The 22,861-nt window shown below is 48.2% G+C and overlaps 1 protein-coding gene across 1 annotated transcript; it reads right to left on the bottom strand.

Annotated features, from left to right (window-relative positions):
• Positions 1–1,358: 1,358 nt before the first annotated feature.
• Positions 1,359–21,093, bottom strand: CYTH4 (cytohesin 4). Its single transcript, XM_054187839.1, has 13 exons — positions 20,968–21,093; positions 15,012–15,094; positions 12,593–12,693; positions 12,267–12,333; positions 9,817–9,935; positions 9,363–9,443; positions 8,573–8,685; positions 7,865–8,013; positions 5,760–5,871; positions 5,236–5,312; positions 4,787–4,858; positions 3,615–3,769; positions 1,359–3,288 (listed from the first exon to the last, which is right to left on the bottom strand). The coding sequence occupies exons 1-13, from the start codon at positions 20,984–20,986 to the stop codon at positions 3,216–3,218; spliced, it is 1,221 nt and encodes a 406-aa protein (XP_054043814.1). The 5' UTR covers positions 20,987–21,093; the 3' UTR covers positions 1,359–3,215.
• Between the last annotated feature and the right edge of the window lie 1,768 nt (positions 21,094–22,861).

Below are 22,861 nucleotides of genomic sequence, written 5' to 3'. Positions count from 1 at the left end.
CTCATGCCGTTTGATCAGCTCTGAATCCATAATTCAGTCCAGTCTGTCTCCCTTTGTACACTGCTCTTCCCCTCCACATCCCAGAGTTTTTCTCTATCCTTTGCTTGATACCTAAGCTGTACTGAATGAGACTGCTGGCTCTCCTCACAGCTGCTCCATCTCTGTCGCTGCAAACAATTTCTAGAAAGCCTTTTTAAAATGTATTACCCTTCCGAAAAGGAGCTGGTAAACAGGGGACAGGAGGAAGGGAAGAAGAGGGCAGGAGGCAGGATGCAGTGATGTGGTTTATTCCACACATCTGCAGTATTCTCCTCCCAGCCCTTTTATTAAAATAGATGGACATTTATTATGAAAATGAATTGCTGGATGTGCGCAGGAGTCCTTAGGCAGGCAGGGAATACGTGTCAGTCTTCTGGGTGTATGTCTGTGTGAGCCACATACGCTGCCTATGATAAGAAAGAGGAACACATCTACCAGATATCAATCTGTCAGACTTAGTACCTGAAGGGCTCTGTGTGTGTCTGTGTGTCTGTGTGTATGCATTGATGTGTGTGTTGCTGCAGTTGCCCTCAGCAAAGGGAATGTGTGATGGTGGCCAGCAACACATTCCCTGGTGAGGCCATTCTACTGTCACAGGTCATTCCGGTCATAAATTTGCAAGGGCTCCAAGTGCGGCTGTCAAAGCACACGGATATGAGTGGGTGGTCATTTTATAGACCAGTCCTGAGACAGTCTGGCCAATACCAAATGCACTGGTATTCAGCAGGCATGAGGTCAGGGATAGCAGTCGGTGAGTGAACATGTTGCATTGCTGGTGGGCAACATCAGGTACCATTGTGTTCATGGCACTGAGGAGATTGGGGCATAGTATAGCAAGGAGCCTGGAATTGAATTTTCTGTTCTGGAGCTAAGGAAAGGCAATGGAAATTCAAACTTACTCTCTCCCTACTACAGTCTCTAGGAGAGAGGAAACCCGGTCCATCTCCACATGACTCTTGTGGTTAGTTTGATGGATGGAAATGACACAATTGCCTATCTCCATGCATTGTTTTGCCTCTCACAAGTTGTCCTAATCCTGTCCCCACCAGGAATAATTCTGCTCTGCAGTGCCTGGGTATCTGGGGGAAGACGGGAGGGGAAAGGACGTAGCCGGCCTGAAGAGAATTGCAAGGATTTGGGATGAAGAGGGACTGGGAAGAGCTTGGGTAGACCCTGCTGTGATAGGAATGATCCAGGTGAACTCTGGGAAAGGCTTAGCCTGGATTCCCTCACCCAAAACCAGATTGTGGGTAGAAGAGAGACTCCAGGCTACATTTTGATGGCTTTTGTCACACAGAGCATGAGCCTGCGAGGCACTAGAACAGACATTTCTCACCCAAATCCTAGGCTCTGAGGCATCTTTTACCAACCAAGTGCATATTTATATTTCTTTTGCATATCTTGGAGATGTTGCCAGGATAAAGGGCCAGATTCTGACTTCTCCTCCCACCTCTGGACATGACCCTGCCTCCCTGCATTGAACCCAAAGCAAGATTGAACCCAAAGTGTGAGCACATGTGCTCTAGAGCAGTGGGCAGCGAGCTCACTCCGTATCACATCAGTGACAAAGAGATTCAGGGCAGGAGACATTTGCAGGCGCGAGCAGAAGAAAACCTTCACGTTCCTTCTCCGGGGTGAGCGCGTGCTTCAACTCTGAGATACACTCCCTGCCTCTTGAAATTAATTCAACATTCCTGTGGCTGGGGCAAAAATAACTAGAATGAATAATCGGGCTCTGCTGGCTCTGCTGCAGATTGCCTGGTAGATAGAGCCCTCTGCAGGAAGAAAAAAAAAGGCAAGAGACTGAGACAGCACCAGTGTTTACTAGAAGAGACCTGAAAGGTAACAGAAGAACTAGCAATAGCTTATCACATCCTTTAACCCCACAGATGTAATTGCCTCTAGCAAGTCGCTGGGATTTGACTCCGTGCTGTTCCCAGCTTGCAGTGTTACAGCTCCCTGCACCTTTCCTCTGGTCCCATTAACTGCTCCTCCCACCCGCGCCGCCCAGCAGCTGCCTGCTTGTGCCCTGCCTGCATTTTGGGTGCAGTGCAGTGCTGCGGTGGTGCTCAGGCTGCTTTGCTAGGCGCAGGAACACGACACTCTTATCTCACATCCTCTGTCCTTATCACTAAAATGATCGTCTTACCCTCGGTTTTGGGCTTGTTTTCAAGCACTTTTATTTCTCTCTCTACACAAGAGAGAAAAAAACCCCAGAGTCCAGATGGAACCACTGTGTGAAGATGGGAATGCCCCTGTGTGTGTGTGTGCTTGTGTGTGTGGTGTGTATGCACCTCCAATTTTTCATGCCTTCTGGCTGCAGACCTTTCAGATACAAAGCCCAGGCCTCTGGGGTGGTACAAGGAAGCAACCTTTTCTGGGGAGCCATCAGCCAGAAGAGCTAGTGTTCAGGTTTCTTCCCCAGGGAGACCTATGGTGGTCCCTGAGTCTCAAACAGAGAGACCAAAGACCCAGAGCTGCTTCCCTCGTCCCACAACCTCTCTACACTCAGTTACCCTTTATCTCCCCATCCAACAAAACCCATGACTCAGTTACAGAGCAGGGACTTCCCAGGATTACAGCCCTCACAGCTATAGGAAGAGGTAGAGAGGGTTCTCTTCCGAGCAGAGGGCTTCTTATCTTCCCTTGGCCTGTAGTTTCACAGTGAGGTCTTAAGTATCAATGGCCTCTTCTCCACAGTCACTATACATCTGTTTGTGGAAGGCAAACCACTGGGGCTTTTCTGCTCTGCAACTGACTGGACCATGCTTGGTTGCTCCAAGAGCATCTATATCATTCCTCACAGAAAAATACCCAGGCCTGGTCTGATGGCAAGAAGGGCTGGAGATATTCTCGTCTCCCCTCGGATCCTGTCCTACATGCCTGGGGCTCTATGGGAGAACCCAAAGGCCAGTTGCTGTTGACCCTTTACATTTGGACACAGGAAACGCTGTGCTAACAGTTCTGACAGTCCTCAGTGGATCGCACCCTGCGCCTCTGCCTTCAGTTTGGAAAGGGAAGAAGCAAATCTGGCAAGTTGTCCTGTCAGTCATCTTCCTGCCAAGTGGGAGACAGAGGGAACCAATGCTCCCAAATTTCTTCACTGGAAGAGACCAGCATGGGAGGGAAGTTGTCCAACAACTACATCTTCCTGCTGCCAGTGACCAGTTCAGGGCTCAGTTTTTGCTGGCAATCTTTTTCTTACGGGCAGAGACCAGATCATAGAAAGGATCCTGTGTGATGCTGGTCCTGGAAATAAGAGGAAATTGGAGAAAAAGTAAGATTTAATGCTGGAGAGAAGTACAAGCATCTTAACTGAACTTGTGCAGAGAGACCACTCTCCAAAATGTAAGACTGGAGATCTGCAGACCCACAGCAGAGAATTTAGCTGTGGCTAGAGATTCTCCAGAAGGGACCTTGAAACTCTTTGAAGTCAAGAGGTACCACAGTTACTAGACTTCAAACATATCTTTCCACACCCTTTTTCAAGCACTAGTAGCCAAATAAACCATGTGACCATTTGTCCCTGGGGCTGAACAAAGGCAAACTCAGGCCTCCAATTCTGGTCTCCTCACCGTATTGCCTCAATCCACTCATCACGTTCTGCTGGTGTGGCTGCTGAGATCTTGTAGGACTGATGCTTGCCTTCAACCACCTTCCCATCCCCATCTGTTTTGCAGGCTTTGATCTTCTGCCCTTTGCAGTTGGGATTGAAGAGCTCAAAGCAGTTCTGTCAGAAAGGGAATAAAGTTGAGCAGTAGGGGAGGACAGGGTGGACCAAGGAACCTGAGCTGCCTTCAACCATGGGTGACGGGCTCAGAGAGTTTCCAAAGGGGAGGAGAGCATTCTGTCTCTGAAATGCAAGAGAGCCTTTCGTTCCCCACCCCAAGTATTCCCCTATGAGTTTAGATCTCCAGACCAGCCCTCTTAGGTAAACACACCCCTCCTGTGAAGGGCTGGACACTAAAAGAGGGTTTATGGAGAAGTGGAGGACCAACAGTTATCAGAAAGCTCCTGGGATCTGTAACTCTGCTTCACCTATGAAGATCTCCTCCCCTTTTAAGCAAATGCAACATCCTCTCTTCTGGGTGCCACCACACAGGCAGAAGACACTTCTCCAAGGGCCATGCCACACCAAAGAGTGGGTATCCATAGAAGATCCACAGACAGAGTATCACTTCCTGGTCAAGTTTCCTGACACCACAACGCTGTTTGGTCTACACATGCTGTAACTAACTATGGAGAGCTCTGGGGAGAGAAATTGAACCCACATCTCCTGGTGCCAAATGAGGAGGGTGTCAGCTGTATGCACTCATCTCTGTGCCCCTACATACACACACACCTAGAATCATAGAATCATAGGGTTGGAAGGGACCTCTGGAGATCATCTAGTCCAATCCCCCTGCCAGAGCAGGGTCACCTAGAGCAGGTTGCACAGGAACACGTCCAGGAGGGTTTTGAATGTCTGCAGAGTTGGAGACTCCACCATCTCTCTGGGCAGCCTGTTCCAGTGCTGGAATACACATACAATGCAGCCAGCCAAAGGATAGGTAGCCATTCACACCAGATCTTCCCTAGTAAAATACAATCCTATTTAGATCCCATCGTGTTTATATGGGGGGACAAGGCAGTTTGGGATGGCACCTTCCCCCTGAGAAGCAAGGTAAGAATAGGGCGTCTGCATCCTCTCTTCCCTCTAATTACCTGAGAGCCTGCGTTGGCAGAGTGCCAAGCAATGGAGACTTACTGGCTTTTTGGGATCGTCCACTTTCCGGACTGATAGGTTCTCCAGGGGTATAATGCCCAGAGGCTCTTTGTCCTGAAGGCAAGGAAACATGAATTAACACCCAATATGCTCCCCGCACCTATGCCACTGCTTACAGCCTCCCTGATTTCTCAGACGTGTGCCTTTGCAGGGGGGTGACAGGGGCAGTGTATTCCTGGGGACACCATCTCCATTTACACAACGGGGAGCTTAGTTAACAGGAGATCCCAGCAATAGCTGCAGTGTCCAGCCTCTCTCCTCCGCAAGACCAGAGGTGAGGAAAGAGCACAGGAGGGAAGGGAGGTCTGAGTTCAGTCTGGGAGCATAGCGTTGAAAGAAAGAGTTACCCCCTACCCTCTCCTCCTCCCTGGCCCCTCAGAGGCTCATAACCACCCAGGACACAGTTTCCCAACCAGGAGTTAAGCCTTTACCGTGGTATATTCAAAGTAGTAGAGGCAGTTATCGGTCAGAATGAACCACCGGCGTTTCCAGGTTTTCACACGTCCGCCTAAAGGCAGTGAGGTTCAAAAGCCATTAGTCACACACTCTGCCATCCTTCCCGCCCCCCTCAAGCTCCAGAGATGCCCGCACAGACATACACTCCTAGCTCTCCCCGTAGAACAGCCCCAAGGAGGCATCCGTGGTGCTCACCGCTGATGTGATGCCGTGTGGTGGGCACGCACACAGAGGGTGACAATTTTACTCCGATGGGGCTGGGAATGGGGAGGGGTGAGGGATCTCTTTTTGAGTCCCTTTTTGAGCAGTCAGAGCCTGCAGGAGTGGGCTGGGAGGAGAGAGCAGGCGGCTGGTTTCAACAGCAGGTGTCAGCCTCACCCCGTCGCAGAGGAAGGGAGGGAAGGACAGTGGAGATGCTGGTGGGTTCTTGGGGGGATATTTGTGGTGGGAGGCAGGCGGGCACGCAATTGAGAGGAGCCAGGAGAATCCTCCCCCTTACCTAGTTTCAGGAGCCAGCCTTCACGGTTAGGGTTGAAGAAAGTATGTGTGAGATCGTTCCCATCATCCTCTGGTATGGAGAATGGCTCGTTCTTGATGCTCTCAAACAGATTCTGCCCCAGAGCATTGGTGAGGGAAAGAGAGAGAAAGAAAGACAGATTTCTCACAAAGCTTGTACACAACCCTCCTAGGGCCACCTGGCTCCTCACTTTGTTTCCACAGGGGCAGGTGGGTGAATGGAGCAGAGAGCGTGCACTGAGCGCTGGCGGGGTACAACAACCCTCAGCCTACACCTCACAGGATCTCATGGGTGATCACCAGCTCTTTTCTGCATCCTGTGTCAAAAAAGAGACACAATTTGGAAAGCCACAGACACAAAAGCATGTACCCATATCAAGAGAGACCGCAGTGACCAAACCCAGCATGTCACGAGTGCCACAGTGGGTAATACTAAGGCACTGAGGGAAGGACATGGCACAGCAGAGACTGCAGTCCTGTTTAGGCCCTGGGTTGGTGGTGCCAAACACTTTGCTGAGAACTTGTATGCAGAGACTAACACGCACATCTACATGACCACAAGGAGGCACATTCCATAGAACCAAGGCTTTTGCACTGGGGGGGACACAGTGTGACATTCATAACAGCAGAGTGACAGGGAGGCTGCTTTCAAGGGATACAGAAATGTTGCTCACATCATTGGATTTGCCATCGCTTATTACACAAGCCCAACGCCAAGAAAAAGAATTAAACTACAGGCTCCCACAACTTCTCTCAAACTGCCTGAAAGAAATGACACTCTGGAGAAATATCTAAAGCCTTTACCCCAAGGGGATGCTGCTCAGCAAAGGCAAGCATGGGATGCAGGCAGCCTCTTTGACATAAGGCACAAGTTATTTCCCTCAGGTTGGCTGGGTGAAGCTAGACACATGTTGGTAGGCTGCCCACCTCTACCTTGCCTCATAGGGTGGGTCCCATGCCTGCTAAGCCTTTGGGAAAATGCTAGCTCCAGCTTTGCAAATGGATGCATCCCCTGTCTCAATCTGCCCCACTCTGCATCTTCAGCCTCTGGGATCAGAGACGCCATGGACCTGCTGAGAGCTTTGCAGATGCTGTGAGAGGTGCTGGAAAAGCCCCTGACATTCACTTGTGGCTTGTTGGTTCTACTCATTCAAAGATACGTCCTGGTGCAAGAGAGGTCAGGCACTGCTGTCCTGACTGATGTGAACACTGGAGGCAGCTGAGACAGGGATTCATAATCATCTGGGCCACAGTGACATTGTCTCACACACACACAGAGACACACAAGAAACAGTCAGTCCCCTTGGGGGCTAGGACTTTCAAAGCTGACCAAAAGACTAAGGTGCCCAGCTGCCTCCCACAGAGGTGGGTGTCCCATTCACACAATCTCATATCTACATGACACACAGACACCCCACAGCTCACATCTTCTTCTCTCACACAGTTACAGTATCTCACATGGACACACTAAAAGCACAAACTTTATTTAACTAATACTGCTATTCCCTGAATGTCTCCAGCCCTGTCTTTTTGCTCCATGTCCTCACCAACAAACGTGTGCAGCCTGTCTCCAAAGCAGTTTCCATGTTTTCCAGCTTTGCTTTTGTACATACTGCCCTCTTTCATAGAATCATAGAATCTTCATGGTTGGAAAGGACCTTTGAGATCATCGAGTCCAACCATACACACACAAAAAATCACCTACAATCTCTGCCACTAGAGCATGCCCTGAAGTGCCACATCTACACGTTTCTTAAACACCTCTAGGGATGGTGACTCAACCACTTCCCTGGGCAGGCTGTTCCAGTGCCTGACCACTCTTTCAGTAAAGTAATTCTTCCTAATATCTAACCTAAACCTCCCCTGCCGCAACTTCAGACCATTTCCTCTGGTCCTGTCATTATTCACTTAGGAGAAGAGGCCAACACCCACCTCTCTCCAACCTCCTTTCAGGTAGTTGTAGAGGTAGCCCTTCCCCTTGTACAGCAGAAGGCCTGTATTACACTAAGGCTTGTGGACCTTGCTTCTCAGTGAACCCCAAGACAGAGAGAAAAGAGGGACTGATGGGAAAATGGAAGGTCTTCTTACCTTTAAGAGCTCTTCTGGCAGGTCCCCTCCATTGTCAATGCCTCTGTTGATGGATACAAACCTTTCAAAGTGAGGTTTGTCTTTCACATTGGGGTTGTGCAGGCTGGTGTTAAGCATGATGATAGAGAAGGAGAGTATATAACAGGTATCTGGCAACGAGAAAGAAAACCAGGATGGGTGGCACTTGTCTTAGAGGGCAGATCAACCCACACCCTATCAGGTGGCTTGGTTTCCAGTCACTGGAGAACAGTCCTATCCCCTCCACTGTAGGAAGAAAAGGGAGATATCCCCTCTGCTAGGAGTAAGAGGGACAGACAGGGCTAGAGGAAAGTTGATATCCTATGCTAGAGATCCACTCAGGGTAATGGGGCAAGTTGGGTAGATCTGGTCTGATAATGGCTCTGCCAGCAGGAAAGACCCGTGTCTGTCAGTGCTGTCCTTGCTGTGATGAGGCGTACGTCATGTGGGGCTGGGAGCACTTAAGTCTATTGCTCATGGGGATGGACTGCAGCAGGTAGCAAAAGGAGGACTGAAGACCCTCAGCCTATTGAAAAGCTTCACAGGAACTGGGCTGCCTCCTTCAGCTTAAGGGAAAATATTCACACTTCCAAGTGATGCCGTCTGTACTTTGTGAATGGAAAAGGAAAGATCCTCTCTCTAGCAAACAATGGAGCTCAGCTTTAAAGACCTTCTTCTCCCCATAACTACCTGTGGACTGGAATACTCCTGGGTTACACTTGCAGTACCAGTTGGCAAAGGCCTCCATCATCCGGTCAATCTTCTGTGCTTCCCCGGGCAGCCGGAAGCTCCATAGGAACTGTCTATTGGGAGCAGCATGCCAGAGAGTTAGTCAGATTGAGTGCAAGGGACATTTACCCCTTCCCCCAACCCATGGGTTATCATGAAAATAAAAGAAGTCATCCCATTACACTGAGGAGACTACACAGTGCATGAAGCAGGAGGTCTCCTCCTCTCTCTAGAACTTAGAACACTAAAAGGAGGAATCAGAACTAAGCATTCTGGAAATTGTGGCTCCTCTTCCCTAATGACTGCCCTGCAAGGCAGCAGAGACGCCAAGAGAAAGTCCTGCCAGAGGGCTGACCTATAAGAAAACAAGATGCCCTAAGACAGAGTCACTTTGTCACTGACATGATGGGCACTGTGGACAGACATGTTTCCTGGTGCAGAAAATGACTTGCCCCATCCCCCTAAGTAATCAAGCCATGATGACTCACATTGCTTTCCCCATCTTCTCTGCATATGGCCAGTACAGACAAGGAGTGGCCGTATGCAGAGTTCCCCAAGAACTCCATGAAAGAATTCCCCCAAGAAAAGGTGCTAACACCTCACAGAGCAACGGTCTTGGGGCCAACACAGGCAGCAGGGCCTTGGTAAGCCTCATTTCGGCCCAGTAGGTCTTCACAACCTTCCTGGGTGGTAAGACCCAGTGGCTGAGCAGGCTCCTGCTCCATCCCCTGCATTCTGCATGCTCACTCACCTGAGTGCCTGCACCAGGTTGAGGTTGGCAAACTGATGACATGCCACAAAGGCTTGGAGGATCTGAATGTTTGTGGGGTCCCTGGGAGAGGAGAGGGGGAAAAGGTCAGAAGAGAGCTTTGATCCTCCTCAGTTTGGATGCCCCTTAGTGTGATGACATGCACCTGGCTCCATCCCAGCCTCCACTTCCCCTCTGACCAATAAGAAGCCAAGATGCGCACTCTTGTCTGGGAAGACTGACCCCATTACAGGCAGGAGGACAGGTAGCCCATATGGCCAGCCTTAGCCACACTCCAAAGGGCCCCCTCCCCGGAGTGTACTGCCCACCCAGCCCACTTCAGTTTGAGGTGTGTTCAGTCTTGGCACCTGACTGAGGTCTGCCAGGGGTCATCTAAAATGGTAGTTGAGAGGGGCCAGGCTGGACAGGACCTCCTCATCCTGTCTGCGTTGCTTACCTCCCACCCAGGTAATCCCCAATGGCTGTCTTGTTCAGGCCTTCACCCTTGTGGAGGAATTTGGCGATCTCCTGCAGGTCTGAGGACAGTACCTGGTGCTCAATCAGGTACTGGATCCCCTGGGGAAGGAGAAGCAAGACAGTGAAGTAAGACAGCTGTGTGGCCAGATAAGAAAGTAGAACCTCAACACCCTGATATCAGCCTTCCTTGGCGTTGATGACATTTCTTCCTCTGTTACTCCTGAGCCCCTCCCTTCATGGAAGACCACAGCCATGTTCCCCCACCTTGTTCTGTCCCTCTTCATCTACCGTGGTGTGTCAGTCCCACTTCCATTTTGTCCCTAGATTTGCATAAATGTTTCACTGGGGCAGAAACTCAAGCTAACGAAAAAGGGCGATGTAGGTTAAAAGTCCAAAAAGCAAGTAGATTTAAGGCAAAGTAGTTCATTTTAATATTTTCAATCAAAATATCTCAGCGTTCTCTTTCTAAATGTAATTTTTTTCTAAATTAACTTAAAGAGAAAAATGTTTGTTTAAAAAGAGACAAAATCAAAAAATATGCTCAGACAAAAATATGGGCTTGAGACAGCCCCAAATTATCTTCTACACCACAGAACAGAGAAGTCTGCAATCTTTTCAGCTCCATCCTCCCCAGCCAGTAAGGGTGGAGTATGCTTTTTATGGAATATAGACGGTCTGAGTTGGGCCGTGCAAAGAGTCAACACTCTACTTTAGAGGGAATTTCATGATTTTCGAAGTCACAGAAAGTTGAGGTTTTGTTCAGATTCTTAGCAATATCTAAAAACACTGCAACTCTCCAGACCACATTGCAATTCTCCTCACAAAATACAATAAAGGAATGAAAATTGTTTTAGATCCATCAAAATGTTCACTTCAACAGAATCAATTCACTTTGCCTTGTAATATATAAGAAACTATTTCTAAAATGCCCCAAAGAAAAAGCAGTTTCAAAAGAAGAAATTGAAATGTTTGTGAGATTTTTCCACACTATTTTCCTTTCTTTTTCCCCAGATGGAATTTCGGTAAGATCAATTTAATTTTGCAAAGCATTGCAGTGATGATGTAGCTCCATTTTCCAGAAGAAAATGTTTCTCCCAAAAGGTTTTGTTCAGCCGCCTTCCTAACGCCTACCTCCTCTAGCCTCAGGAATTTGCCCTGAGATCTTGGTGGTAGGAACACATTTAAAGTATCAGCACTGCATGGAAGAAGTATCACCTTAGCAAGGAGGGCAAAGAAAGTTCCTTGCATTGCAGCCCGTGTCAGCCTATGGCATATGGCAAAAGGGAAGCAATAAACAGAGATTTGCATATGCTTATTCTAAAGTAAAAACAATACAGGCGCACAGTATAACATTTAGACCAGGCTGATCAGCATTGAACTAACGAAGCTAAACTGATTTGGGGTCAGAACTAGTTCAGGTATTTCTGCACAGCATGGCACAGACATGTCTCTGGGGCTTCAAACCAAGGTCAGATGGAAAGACAAAAGGAAACCTGCTCTCACGCAGGCTGTAAGTATTGATATCACTGGTCTGAGACAGCTCCCACTGGCAGAGGGATGTCCAGGGGACTGGCAAGCATTCCAGCTCTGGTGCGGACACTGGGGAAAAGACATCTTGAATCTCTCAGCACAGCAGAGGAGGAGGCATGAAAAGTTGTCACTCAGACCAGCAGCTACCCAAGATGCTAGCTGTGGTGGTTAACTGACAATGAGCAACCGTTCAATCGCAGCTTGTGGTTTTCCTTACAGAGCTCAAAAAAATGGTGCACCAGTGAGGAGGAAGGAAGAAAAAACTGTCTTTCTCACATCTTCTGTACTTAATCATGAGGATTTTAGAGCTTTCTGCAGAGAGCTGAAGGCTATGGAGTCTGTACCCCAGTGGTCAGAGTCCCAGAAAGTGGAAAACCTGGATTCACTCCACAATCCAACCAGTACTATCAAAACCAAAACTACTGCCAAAATTACAAAGGCAGCTTGTCTTCTTCTGTTCTAAATGAGCCAAGAACCCTGACACACTCTCGAACACCTCATCTTCTTCTTACTTCCTGCGTCCTCCACCACACTATGGCCAATTCTTAACCTCTCACAGGCAAGAAGAGCTGGGCTGAAGGAGCACTGGGTTGAAGGCTCTCTTGACACATTGGCAGTGTTAAACCATCTTCCCTTTATTACTCTTAATTTTGGGTTGCACCTGATGGGATGGCCTATAGGCTCATGAAGTGGAGAGGCAACACAGCTCGATCATATCAGAAGACTTTATTCAGGAACTGAAAGGAGGGTGCTATAAACTGGAGCCTTAGTGAGGTAGGAAACCAGCCGCACAGTCCCATGCTGTAGTTCCTTCGACATGGGTGGCTGCAAGTGGACCAGTAACCAACAGAAGTTCTTCCTCCCAGCTTTCTCCTCATAAATGGAAGGAGCAAATCCTACCTTTGCAGGGTCCATGTTGAATTTCTTCCGGCCCAGGGACAGAAGTTTATCCCTCTGTGATAGTTTGCTGCAAACACGAAGAAGGAGGAAAGTCAAACTTAGAATAAAGGGCCATGTTTCAATTCATTCACAAGGTAACTCAGATATCTCAAGGACAAGAGACTGACTATCCAGGAATAAAAAGAGAAATATCAGAGGAGAGAAGGGTACTCCTGGTCTCATTTCCCTGTCATTGTTGTGATCCAAAATCCCATCGGTGTTTTTGTTTTCTCAACATCAAGAGAAAGACTTTGTAAACAAAAGAATACCCATCTTGTCCCACTTGCCTGGTCTGCTCCCCAGGATTACTGTCTGCCTCTTGCCTTTCCTCTGCATTTTGGAAGCACTCAATCTCTGCAAACACTTGAGCAATCTCTTCCTTCAGCTTCTGCAAAAGAAATATCAGCAGGATGAAGGTGATGAAGAGAAAAACAGCAGATACGTACAGAGCATGTCTTACTTCTTTCCTCAATCATAGGACAAGTACAGGCTAGATGGTCATGACCAGCCAAGGATGTCTCTGAAATGGGCACTGCTCTGGGGTGACTCCGCTGGATTCCAGATTAAAACAATGGGAGACAGGGGCAAAAGGGTGTTCTCATGCCTGTTGTCAGTTAAGGCTGGAGAATCAAGCTCAGCCAGTGTGGAGAGTGTCAGAGAACTCACCCCAGTGTTGATTTCAGTTCCTCAAACAATGTCAGATATGAGACTCCTTCCATTGTGCCCATTTCCTTCTAGCTTTTTACTTTGCATAGCCATACCACACATCCAGGAAAGGGGAAGTGGAACCAGCAAATGTGAGGTCAATATGAACCTAAAGTAGCCACATCATTGTGAAACACAGAGTTTTTAACACACCTATCATTCAAATACCATTGAGCAGATACCTGTCTTTAGGTGGAGAAAGAAGAGAGGAGGAGTAAAAGAAGAGCAATCACTGCCAAATTTTAAAAAATCAATTGTAGAATTCAGTTTCTTTTAGGCCCCTGACAGACCATGGCCTTCTTGGCTGGATATTCTGTGTTACCAAGGAAATGAAGATGTCTATATCTCCTTGCTTCCATCCTGCATTACGGTCCTCCTCAGAGCCAGGGTTCGTCACAGCTCTCTTCCAGGAATCAGCTGAATTCTTCCCCGTGCAAACCAGAATGGGCAGGGGAAGAAGGGTTGTTTTATGACAGATCTTGCCTCAACAAGAAGTGAGGGTGGGGCCGCAATATGCACCCAAATAGAGGAACTGGAGTTCTCCAATATCCCATAATTTAAAAGAGCTTCTGGATTTCGGTTTTGCTCTGGCCTTCATTCTGTTGTGCTTCATCAGTCCCCAGACTTTAGGTATTGTGCAAACATAAAAAAGCTGTGATCTTCACTCCTGAATTTCAAATTATTATCAGTTTTGTTATTTTATTCATTGCTGTCTTTTGGCAGTGTAACTGGCAAGTCTAGACCCATCCTCTCCCCTCCTTTCTCTCCCCTCACATCTTTGCGTTAAAGGGTATTGTTAGATACTTTCTGAAGAAATCCATCTGGGACAATGTGTCTAGTTCTCGGTGCTCTTTCACTTAAACTCATCCTGCTCCATTGGACAATGGATACCCCATTGGTTAATGGCTTTGGGATTTAGAGTATGGGTCTGTGTAGTCTAGCAGCTTTTCTCTGTCCAGAGTGGGTAAAAAATGTAGTACTCCTATTCAAGCATCCTGCCTCCTACAGTGCTCATTGCCCCTTCTGAAAATGGAAGAGTTAAGAAACACATACAAGCAAACCACACGCACATATGTTCATAGCCCGTTTTGCAAGAAAAGATAAGAAACCATTCTGATTTGCAGCAGAGATGGTGAATCTGGAGGCCTGAGAAGTAGTAGGGAGTTTGGCTTAATCTTTTACACAAGGAAATATTGCACCTATTCCGCAGGCACCTGGACATCTTCATGTTGTGGGGAAAATCAGTGCAAGTCCCATGATCCGGTGCAATGAGCTCTCTCAAATGGGAGACCATATTGCATGGTGGTGGAGGCAGAATAGAATAGAAAGTGTATGGGACCATGCATGGCTGCGATGCGATATTACTGACTGATTTTGAATCTGACACTTTCAGACATTTCAGGATTCAGTGGATAAATGTTTGGGTCTGCTAAAAGAAAAGAAGAAAAGCAAGTTCAACCACGGAAATTTGTGTAGAAGGTCTTGCCGTCACATCTCTCTAAAGAGACAGGATCCTGCATGAAGAGCTTGTTAGAGGTCCACAAACCAAACAAAAGTTTAATAAACACAGGGGGATGCATCAGGTAACTAGGACTGATATGTCATTAGCAGGTAATCAGTAATTAAAAATAATCATAAATGCTGAGCCAGACCCCTGCCAGTATGACTTAGTAAAGTCTTGCTCATTTCCCTAATCCTAAATATGCAATCCCAGCTCATCCCTGCTAATGGGCTGACCAACATTTTCAAATGTCTTATTAGGGTAGTTGATGACTCCTGCAGCAGAGAGTACCACAGGTTGGATGTACACTGGTAGCAAATATAGCAGGGCAGCCTGAAATTCGGAATTTAAATTGGATCATGCCAGAGCAAATGTCTCCCGTGCAAAAACATTTCTGCATGGCCTGACTCTTATGTGAAGACACTCCTTGGTGAAGACACTCCTTGGTGAAGACAGTTTTGAGAAGGCTAGGCAGACGGGAGGAACAGCATCGTGCTTACCTTAATGTCCTCCAAAAGCTCCTGTCTGTGCTGCCTGATTGTCTCTATTTCAGCCTCTTCAGCCTCACTCAGGTCAGTTGACCCTGGAAGAACAAAGATGTCTGAGAATAGTACCAGGGCCCACATATCACAGGAAAAGCTGCCTCAACCTCTCAGGGCCTATCCTCTCCTAGGGTCATGCCACAGCAGCACTGATTCCTGTGTTTCAGCATCTATGTTCCCCGCTGTTGCAGCCACTGCACCTCAGCTTTGCCCTGAAAATGGTTCTCAGACCGGAGTGAGCAGCACAAACCCATATATCCCTCCTAGCAGCTAGCCGCTGTGCTGGTAGCCCTCTGATGTAACCCTGCAGCAACATCCCCCCCGCCACCCCCGCCTACTCAACCGATTTTGCTTGCTGCGAGCAGCATGAAGAGGTCCTACCAAATGCTCTTTGGTGGTTTTTATGTCAGTCACCTTTATGTACTGAAAAGCTGTGACCTAATTACTTAATCTACATCCAAACCTCCCATGAAGAGCCACTGGCTTCATGGATTGATCCACCACAGCTAGAGTCAGAAATGGCTTAAGAGAGAGAATTGAGGTTTTTAAAGTCTGAGGGCAGGATCTGGGGGGATGAAAGCCTTGCTGAAGAAGGAGCATCTGTGGGAGGCTGTTGTTCTGTGGACTACAGACAATGCAGAAATAAGAGGAGGTTTCCTTGTAATGTACAGGAAGTTAAACAGATACCAGCAGAGCCAAGGCAACCACAAAATGATTCATAAAAGACCTAGAAGAATTGGGGTGACAGCACTGCTGCTAAATATAAACCAGGTGAAGCACAACCTCTTCATCAAGGAGAAAGAGGAGGCTGCAGCCCTAGAGAGGCAAAGCAGATGGTGAACCCCAGGAAAAAAAACAGAGGGCTCAGACAAGGCTGAGAGCACTGGAGCTCCTGGGAGGTCACTGCAGAACTTGCAGACAGGGTCTTTGCTGCACCCAAACTCTGTGAGACAAAGCTTCTCCAGGGAGCCACGTCAGGTTACTGGATGCCCTGCTCCACTGTTTCATAAACCAAAATCCTCTGGGCCTCCCTTCTTCCTGGAAAAAGGGGAAGCGGCACCAGCTGCCTTGGAAATTCTCTTAGTGTGGATCTCACATGCAAAACAACTGCTATAAATACGAGTGGGGAAAAAAGGGGAAGGAACCAGCCAAGACAGACAGAAGGAAAAGGGAGCAAAGGGAGTCATCTCAGAGCACATATGCTTCTTTCCTGTCACGGCCACAACAGCTCAGAGAGACCTGCCTTCCCTGATCCTAATCCTTCTCCCACCCTCCTGCCTGGTTGGGTTTCCATGTGCTAAGTCTGTCCTCTGACTTTTCTCAGGCTGCAGCCTCTCTCCCGTCACTTCTCCCGCTGTTTTCAAGCGCTGCATTCCCTGGGGAGAAGCTGCTGAGCCTCTGGGTGGAAATCACTAGGCAAGGATCCAGCATGAAGCCAGGGCTGGGAAGGACCCACGTCCCCTCCCGGCTCCGCAAGCAACTCTCCTGAAGAGCTGAAAGAAGCTGACTGATTGCTGACGCTGGTCGAGGGAGGAAGAAAACCTGTGTCATCCAGCGGCTGATAACAGCCAAATGAGCATGTGAGGGGAAAACAAACACAAACAAACATGCAAGGAAGCAAGCAAGCAAACAAAAACCAACCAACCAAAAATAAACAACAACAAAAACCCCCATGCAGTGGCTTTGCTGCTTGTTAGGCGGATTGCTGACTTCCCCTTCAATGTCAGCCCTGTGGTGCCTGGGTCTTTCAGCTTACTGTGTGTCTCCCACAGTTCTGGCATCCGCACAAGATGAGGCCAGCCTCATCGTCTCCCCAGCTTTCTCTCTCTCCCCCCTGCGGGGGCTTATAATTGTGGAATCACTGGGGTGATTCCTTGACAAATTGCCACCAAGACCCTTCGTCCTGTATTTCTTTCCACAAAGGGACGTAAGCAGGGTATACCTGAGGAACCTCCCCTTCCCCCACCTCGTCAGCAAAGTCTGTAGCGTGGCTGGTTGCTTTGTTTCAGTTGTTCTGTGTCTACTGAAGCAGCCTAAAGCATCTCAAAGAGACGTGAAGCTCCCAGAGGACAATATCTCACCCACGCGACCCCCGCTGAGACTGTAAATAACTCAGTCCCCCTTCCTGAAAACCCCAACTCCCGAGTGAATTACCTGTCCAGTTTGTCAGAATGAGAAAAGCGTGGGAAGGACTGTGTGTGTGGGGAAGGTGGGGGAGAAAAAGCATAGGAGTCATGGAGAAGGGAAGGCAATCAAAGGGTAAAAAAAAAAAACAGGAAAGGGTGACATAGTAAGGAAAAAAATGGATGGATCAAACTTTCAGAGCAATTTAGATTGAGCTGCAGAGAGGGTCCTTGTAAGGTTTCCTGTTTCCTAGACAGCTTAAGTCCCCGATTGCCCTGGAAAATAATTCTGAGGTCAGTGTCTGCGCATTACTGTGCTTCCCTAACAGAAGGCCTAATGCTCTGCTCAATCCTATTTTGAGGTTGTCCGTCAATGTTACTGCACACGTTGAGGGTCTACAGTTAGGGGAAGTGAACACAAAAGGCTCATTTGGGGAAGCATCCACAGAAAGGCAGTGAAGGCAACAGAGGCAGCTGGGCAAGCAGCAGATGAGACAACAAGAGCAGGCCTTTCCTTTGTTCTCCACATTGAGAACGAGCCCAGCCGGCAGGAGAAGGACACTCCAAGAGAAGCACTGCCTGGCTTGCAATGGCAGAGGGAATTTGTCCCTGCACCGTGGGACTGAGGAACGGCTTCAGCCTCGTCAAAGTCCTCAGTACCACCAAGTTCCACTTCCCTCTAGGGCTAAGTCAGGACACAGATGAAGCATAGCCCCTGGTCAGGGTTCTCTGCACAGGGGGAAATTTCACCCCAATGAAGAACACACCACGAAAACACCCGCAGGTTTCAGGGGGATGCTGTCAGACAGAACAACGCTGAAGTCTTCCAGTTCAGACACAAGATGTAAAAAACTGGCTAGCATCCTCTCCAGAGAGGACATAAAGTTGCTGCTTGGAATTTATTCTCAGAGAGCAAATGTTGAAAGGAAAGCACATCAGCCTCACCTTTGTGGGGCTTACACCTGCTCTTGAGATTGTTTCCCCACTCTCAGGGCAGACCCAGAAAGACCTGCCAGTTGTTCATGAATTGCCCAAGCTTGTATTTTTAGTGCTGTCACTCAAAACAGAACATAGACTTCAATTCCAGATGTGGTGACTTACGCCCTCAGCCTCCCTATTTGGAGGGCAGGTCGGAGTTACCCAAAAGTCCGGGCACTCAGGTGGCCAGCAAAGAGTGCTGTGTCTGCTGGTCTCATTTCCCATTTCAAAGGGCTGTGCGGAGCTACCCAGGTGCTAAGTGAGGCTTTCAATCCCAAGTAAAATATATGAATAGGAAGATAGCTTTTAGGACACAGGGGTAAGTGGGAAGTGACTAACCAGGAGAGCTGGAAGGATGGACTGCAGAAACAGTAGCAGAAGGTTACGAAGAATGATTGCCTCTGTAGCACTGTTACAGACCATCCACGTGCTACCCACCCACAGAATAACAGCAGAGGTTCAGCTGACCCGTTTGAAAGCAATTTAGGGCTCTGTGTGTGGCTGCTAAAGGGTTTGGGCATCTCCACCCATGGCAACACACAAGCAGAGCAGCCTGATGGGCACCTTCTGCCTGGATGAGGTTGTCTGGTGGAAGAATTTCACTTGAAATTCCTTTTCTTTTTTGATATGGCTGCTGTGTCATCTTCAGCACAGACCACCACCTCCCCAGCCAGGTACCAGGCTGGTGCCAGGCAGATAACGGGAAGCGTACCAGTTCCTCAATTCCCTCCAGCCCAATCTGTCTCTCTCCTGCAGCCACTACACAGTTCTCTTCCAGCCTATTTCAGAAGAAATTCAACATGAACCTCACACAGGTTTAATTTGCACATTCCAGCTATGGGGAAAAAGGTGTGAATAAGAATTTATGTTGTGTCCTGGTCCCCTTATCCCACAAGACAACCTGCAGCAATCAGGATAGCTTCCAGCCACTTTTGTCTATGGCTGTCACCCCACACAGCCAAGTACATGATACCACGGTGCCAGTCTGGTCTCCCATGTTTCACACACTAAGCTCACGGATTTGGCATACTGACTCTGTGGCCTCACCCAGACAGTCACTAGAGGATCCTGAAGGAAGCTGGAAGAGGACATCCACTGTGGGAAGAGCAGTCTCCCCACAGACATAGGTCTCAGCCACATGCAACTGTGGCAGACAGGTACCTAAGAGGACCATTGCATCTCCAGGTAGGAGTGACTCCAGGAAAAGGTGCATGTGGACCTCTGACCTTGAGGAAAATCATGCCACAACTGAGCAACTTTAAACACATCCGAAAACTGCATCTTGGGGCAGCCTTGGCTCCCGAGGTAGAGCAGCAGCAAACAAGCCCGCTTTCCTACCCAGCTGTGAAGTGACAGGCTGGGACTGAGCAAAGACATCAGTCAGAACCAGCTCATCTCTTCAGGCATTGCCTGTCTCCAGGCTCCGCCTCTAGCCAGAGCTAAGCAAACCTGCATTGTCCCTGAGCAGGATCTCATTGTGCGATAGCAGTGTGTAACTTACTTATAAGACATAATTACCACATAACTTGAGTGAATGACTGTGTCAGACCATCAGTTCAGAGTGCCACTTTTTCTGTGCAAAACACACCCCAAAGTAAGCTGCAAAACATGAATTATCCCCCCTTCTCCTGCCCAGCTTGTCCTGCAGAAGCTTTGTCCACAGTTGCTTTCAGGTGGTGACGGCTGGGTGATCTGAGAAGACCCACCTTCACCAACAGTCATAGCCAGATGCTGGCAAGATCTCAGCTCCCATAGGTACCACCAATTTCCCTGACAAGCAAGGCTAGTATGTGGTTTGAGCTACCCACCTAAGTGCTAAAAAGTGCAGAACAGTTTTTGAAACTGGGCACTGCTTTTTCCCTTCACTCTGCACTCTATATCCTATATGCAAAAGCCCGTCGGGACAGAGAGTCAGACACAGTAGGGCCATTGCAAGTTGATCCCTTTTCTTCCTCTCCCTTGTTCAGCCTATTCCCCTTCATCTCTCCCTGTCTGCTGCCTTTGCACAGACACGCACTCAGAGCTTTCTCAGCCAGAGGCTAGAAATGTTCAGTCTGGCAATTCAGCCTTTCCCTGCTGAATTCCAACCACTTTATCCATCACCTGCCAGAGCAGGAAATAAAACCTGAGGTCTCTCTCGGTTTCTCAGATGTGGCTTATCTCCCCCCACACACATCTGACTTTTGAGATTATTTCGGGACCAGGCAGGCCCACCTGCAGGTCACTTGGAGTTGGTAGAACTCTAATACAGTAATTTACCTTTAACATGAACATAAGCAAGAGAGGTCCCAGCACCAAAAGCCTTGCAAGTGAGTTGCACTGGGACACCCATCTGCATGAGAGGCTCTGCAAAGGCAAACCAGCTTCTGGGGGCTGTAGGGAAACACCACTGGGGAGCTTGCAAGCCATGCCAGAGTTGCATGAAGAGAAGCCAAAGCTTATAGGTGCACATCCCAAGTGTCACATATACCCTTGATACCCCTGAGTCGCTTCCCAGCTCAGCTCAGGATCACCAGCACAAAGGATCACAGTAGTAGACACTCTCATCACAAAAGCCATTCAAATCCGTGGGAAAATTTCTCCCAATATGAAAGGAGTTTGCTTACGGGAGAGCAAGTAAAACAAAAACCATGCCTAATGCTGAAGGCTAACAAGCAATCAGCTGCACCACCAGGGATCTTCCACCGCCTCATTCCTCCAGCCACCAGCTGCAGCATCCACTCTAGCTGCTGGGATTTCATGGTGTGCTCTGCCCCATCAAACAGATTGCACAGCCCTCACAGAAAACAAGGCAAAAGACGGTCAAGGCTTACCAGCAGGACAAAAGTCCATCCTGAAGAGTGCAATATATTTTCAACAAAAGTGTTGCTCCTCCTTGCCTTCTGCTTGTTCAGATGCTTCACAGAACTGAAACAACTTGGAGCCAGTGACCAAGATCGTAGCAGCATTAGGGGGGCGGGTTGCCCCGTGACTCCTCCCTTCCTCTCCTCGTCCCTCCGACCTCATCTCAAGAGCTTGCATCAGTCAAGGAAACTGTACGTGCATACTGCTATGAGGGTCTTCTTGGCTACTTCTGAAATGCAAACCCACAAAGGCATTTCCATCCCAGAAGATTTTTGGGGGATCTCTGAGCACTCGTCTCAGTTTCAGGGGACTGAAATGAGTAGTTAGAGGCTGATAGTACTTTGGGCTTTTGTCTGAAATACTCCAAAGAGAGACGGGGAAAAAAGGAAGTGCTTGATTCAGAAAATCCATCTGATTCAGGAAGTGGTTTCATTTTAAAGGAAAAATTCTTCCTGTCTTCATTCTGCAGCAGGTGGTGGGGGGATGAATGTTCTAAAATTGGAGGATGGTTGATGGAGGGGAGAAGAGAGTATTTTTCTTCTTTTCCCTCCCCCACCAGCCACTAAGTGACTTGTACTCTAAGCCTTGGTCCTTTTTTTTCCACTAACAGACTGGTTTTTTTAGGAAGCCTTGTAAGTAAGGGAGTGAACTGAGGACTCTCTGGTTTAGTGATATCCCTGCTGGTGGAACAGCTGGCATTAGCAGGACAGTTTTGTGCTGCTCTGTTCACCTGCGAAGCAGAGGGGTGCTCTTTTTCCTCCATCCCCTCCACACAGCCCCAGAAGTCTGTACACTTCCCCTTGAGTTGTATTTGGTTGCCATGTGATTTATGTGGTAGATCTCTGGATGTAGCCAATGTGGGAAAAAAGAAGTGTGCAGGAGAGCACCACCTCAGAGCCAGAAGAACTGATGAAATAGGTCAAGCTAAAATTCAAACCAGTTGCGATGCCCGAACAGGGCTCTTGCCTCCTCTAGCAGGACTGACGTTGTAGAGGGATGGCTCCTCGTCACACACAAACACTTACCTTTGCAGCACTCTGTATACCCTTAGCTCCCTGGCCTGTTGCTGTACTCACAGCAGGCCCTGAGCAGGACAGCAAAACAGGTCCAGACGTCTACCTACCATCTTTCCATGACACAGCAAGGTAGAGTTTGCAAGAGCATTGCATATGTAGAAAAGTAAGAAATGACCCTCTGACTCGTTATGTAGTTGGAGTTAGCATCTGTTTACGCTTGCCACCATTTAGAATAGGCTCCTGTGACGCTGAAGGTCTTTGACTCACTAGGACAGGAAGAGCTACTACCTTTCCACATTCCCATTAACTGAGCTTGGTCTGAGATCCTCTGGAGAGAACAACTGGCCCTTTAAAAGGCATGATGCAAAAGGTAGGACCTGCCTGAACACTCTGGCTAAGGACCATTGCTCTAGGGCCATTCAACCTCACTAAGAAAGACACAGGTTGCCCTCCCTTCCTCTCAGTACTTGCATTTGCTCTGACCTGTGGTTATGCTATAGGTTCAGTGCTGTTATTGGAGAGGACAAGTGCCCCAATGAACCTCCAGTGAAGAGTGGGAGATATCCCAACCTTAAAGATGTTAAGGGGTGGCAGAAATCCAGAATGAATCCATGCAGGCAGCTGTAGGCAGGGTCTCAAATAACCTATGATCTTTAAAAAGAGTCAGTGGCAAAGTTTCACACTCACTTTCCATGGTCAGTGTCAATATTTTCAAAGAAGCAGCTAGGAGCTTATTCGGGAGTGATAAAAGGAAGGAGAAGACACCAAGCTTTATTAATGAAAACTGATTTCAAATGATTACACCCATGTCTGCCCTGACCTTCATTACACCCAGTGTTCGTGGTTA

The sequence above is a fragment of the Rissa tridactyla genome, chromosome 1 (genome assembly GCF_028500815.1).
Source record: "Rissa tridactyla isolate bRisTri1 chromosome 1, bRisTri1.patW.cur.20221130, whole genome shotgun sequence".
In the NCBI taxonomy this organism is placed as follows: domain Eukaryota; kingdom Metazoa; phylum Chordata; class Aves; order Charadriiformes; family Laridae; genus Rissa; species Rissa tridactyla.
Note: the sequence above shows the minus strand (reverse complement) of the source record. Positions and strands in the feature narration are given on the sequence as shown.

Coding starts and splice junctions, on each gene's coding strand:
- CYTH4 (XM_054187839.1), bottom strand. Junction 8,686..9,362: donor AACCTGGTGCAGGCACTCAG/GTGAGTGAGCAT, acceptor TGCTCCCAATAG/ACAGTTCCTATGGAGCTTCC. Junction 8,014..8,572: donor AGGAGTATTCCAGTCCACAG/GTAGTTATGGGG, acceptor TCTCGTTGCCAG/ATACCTGTTATATACTCTCC.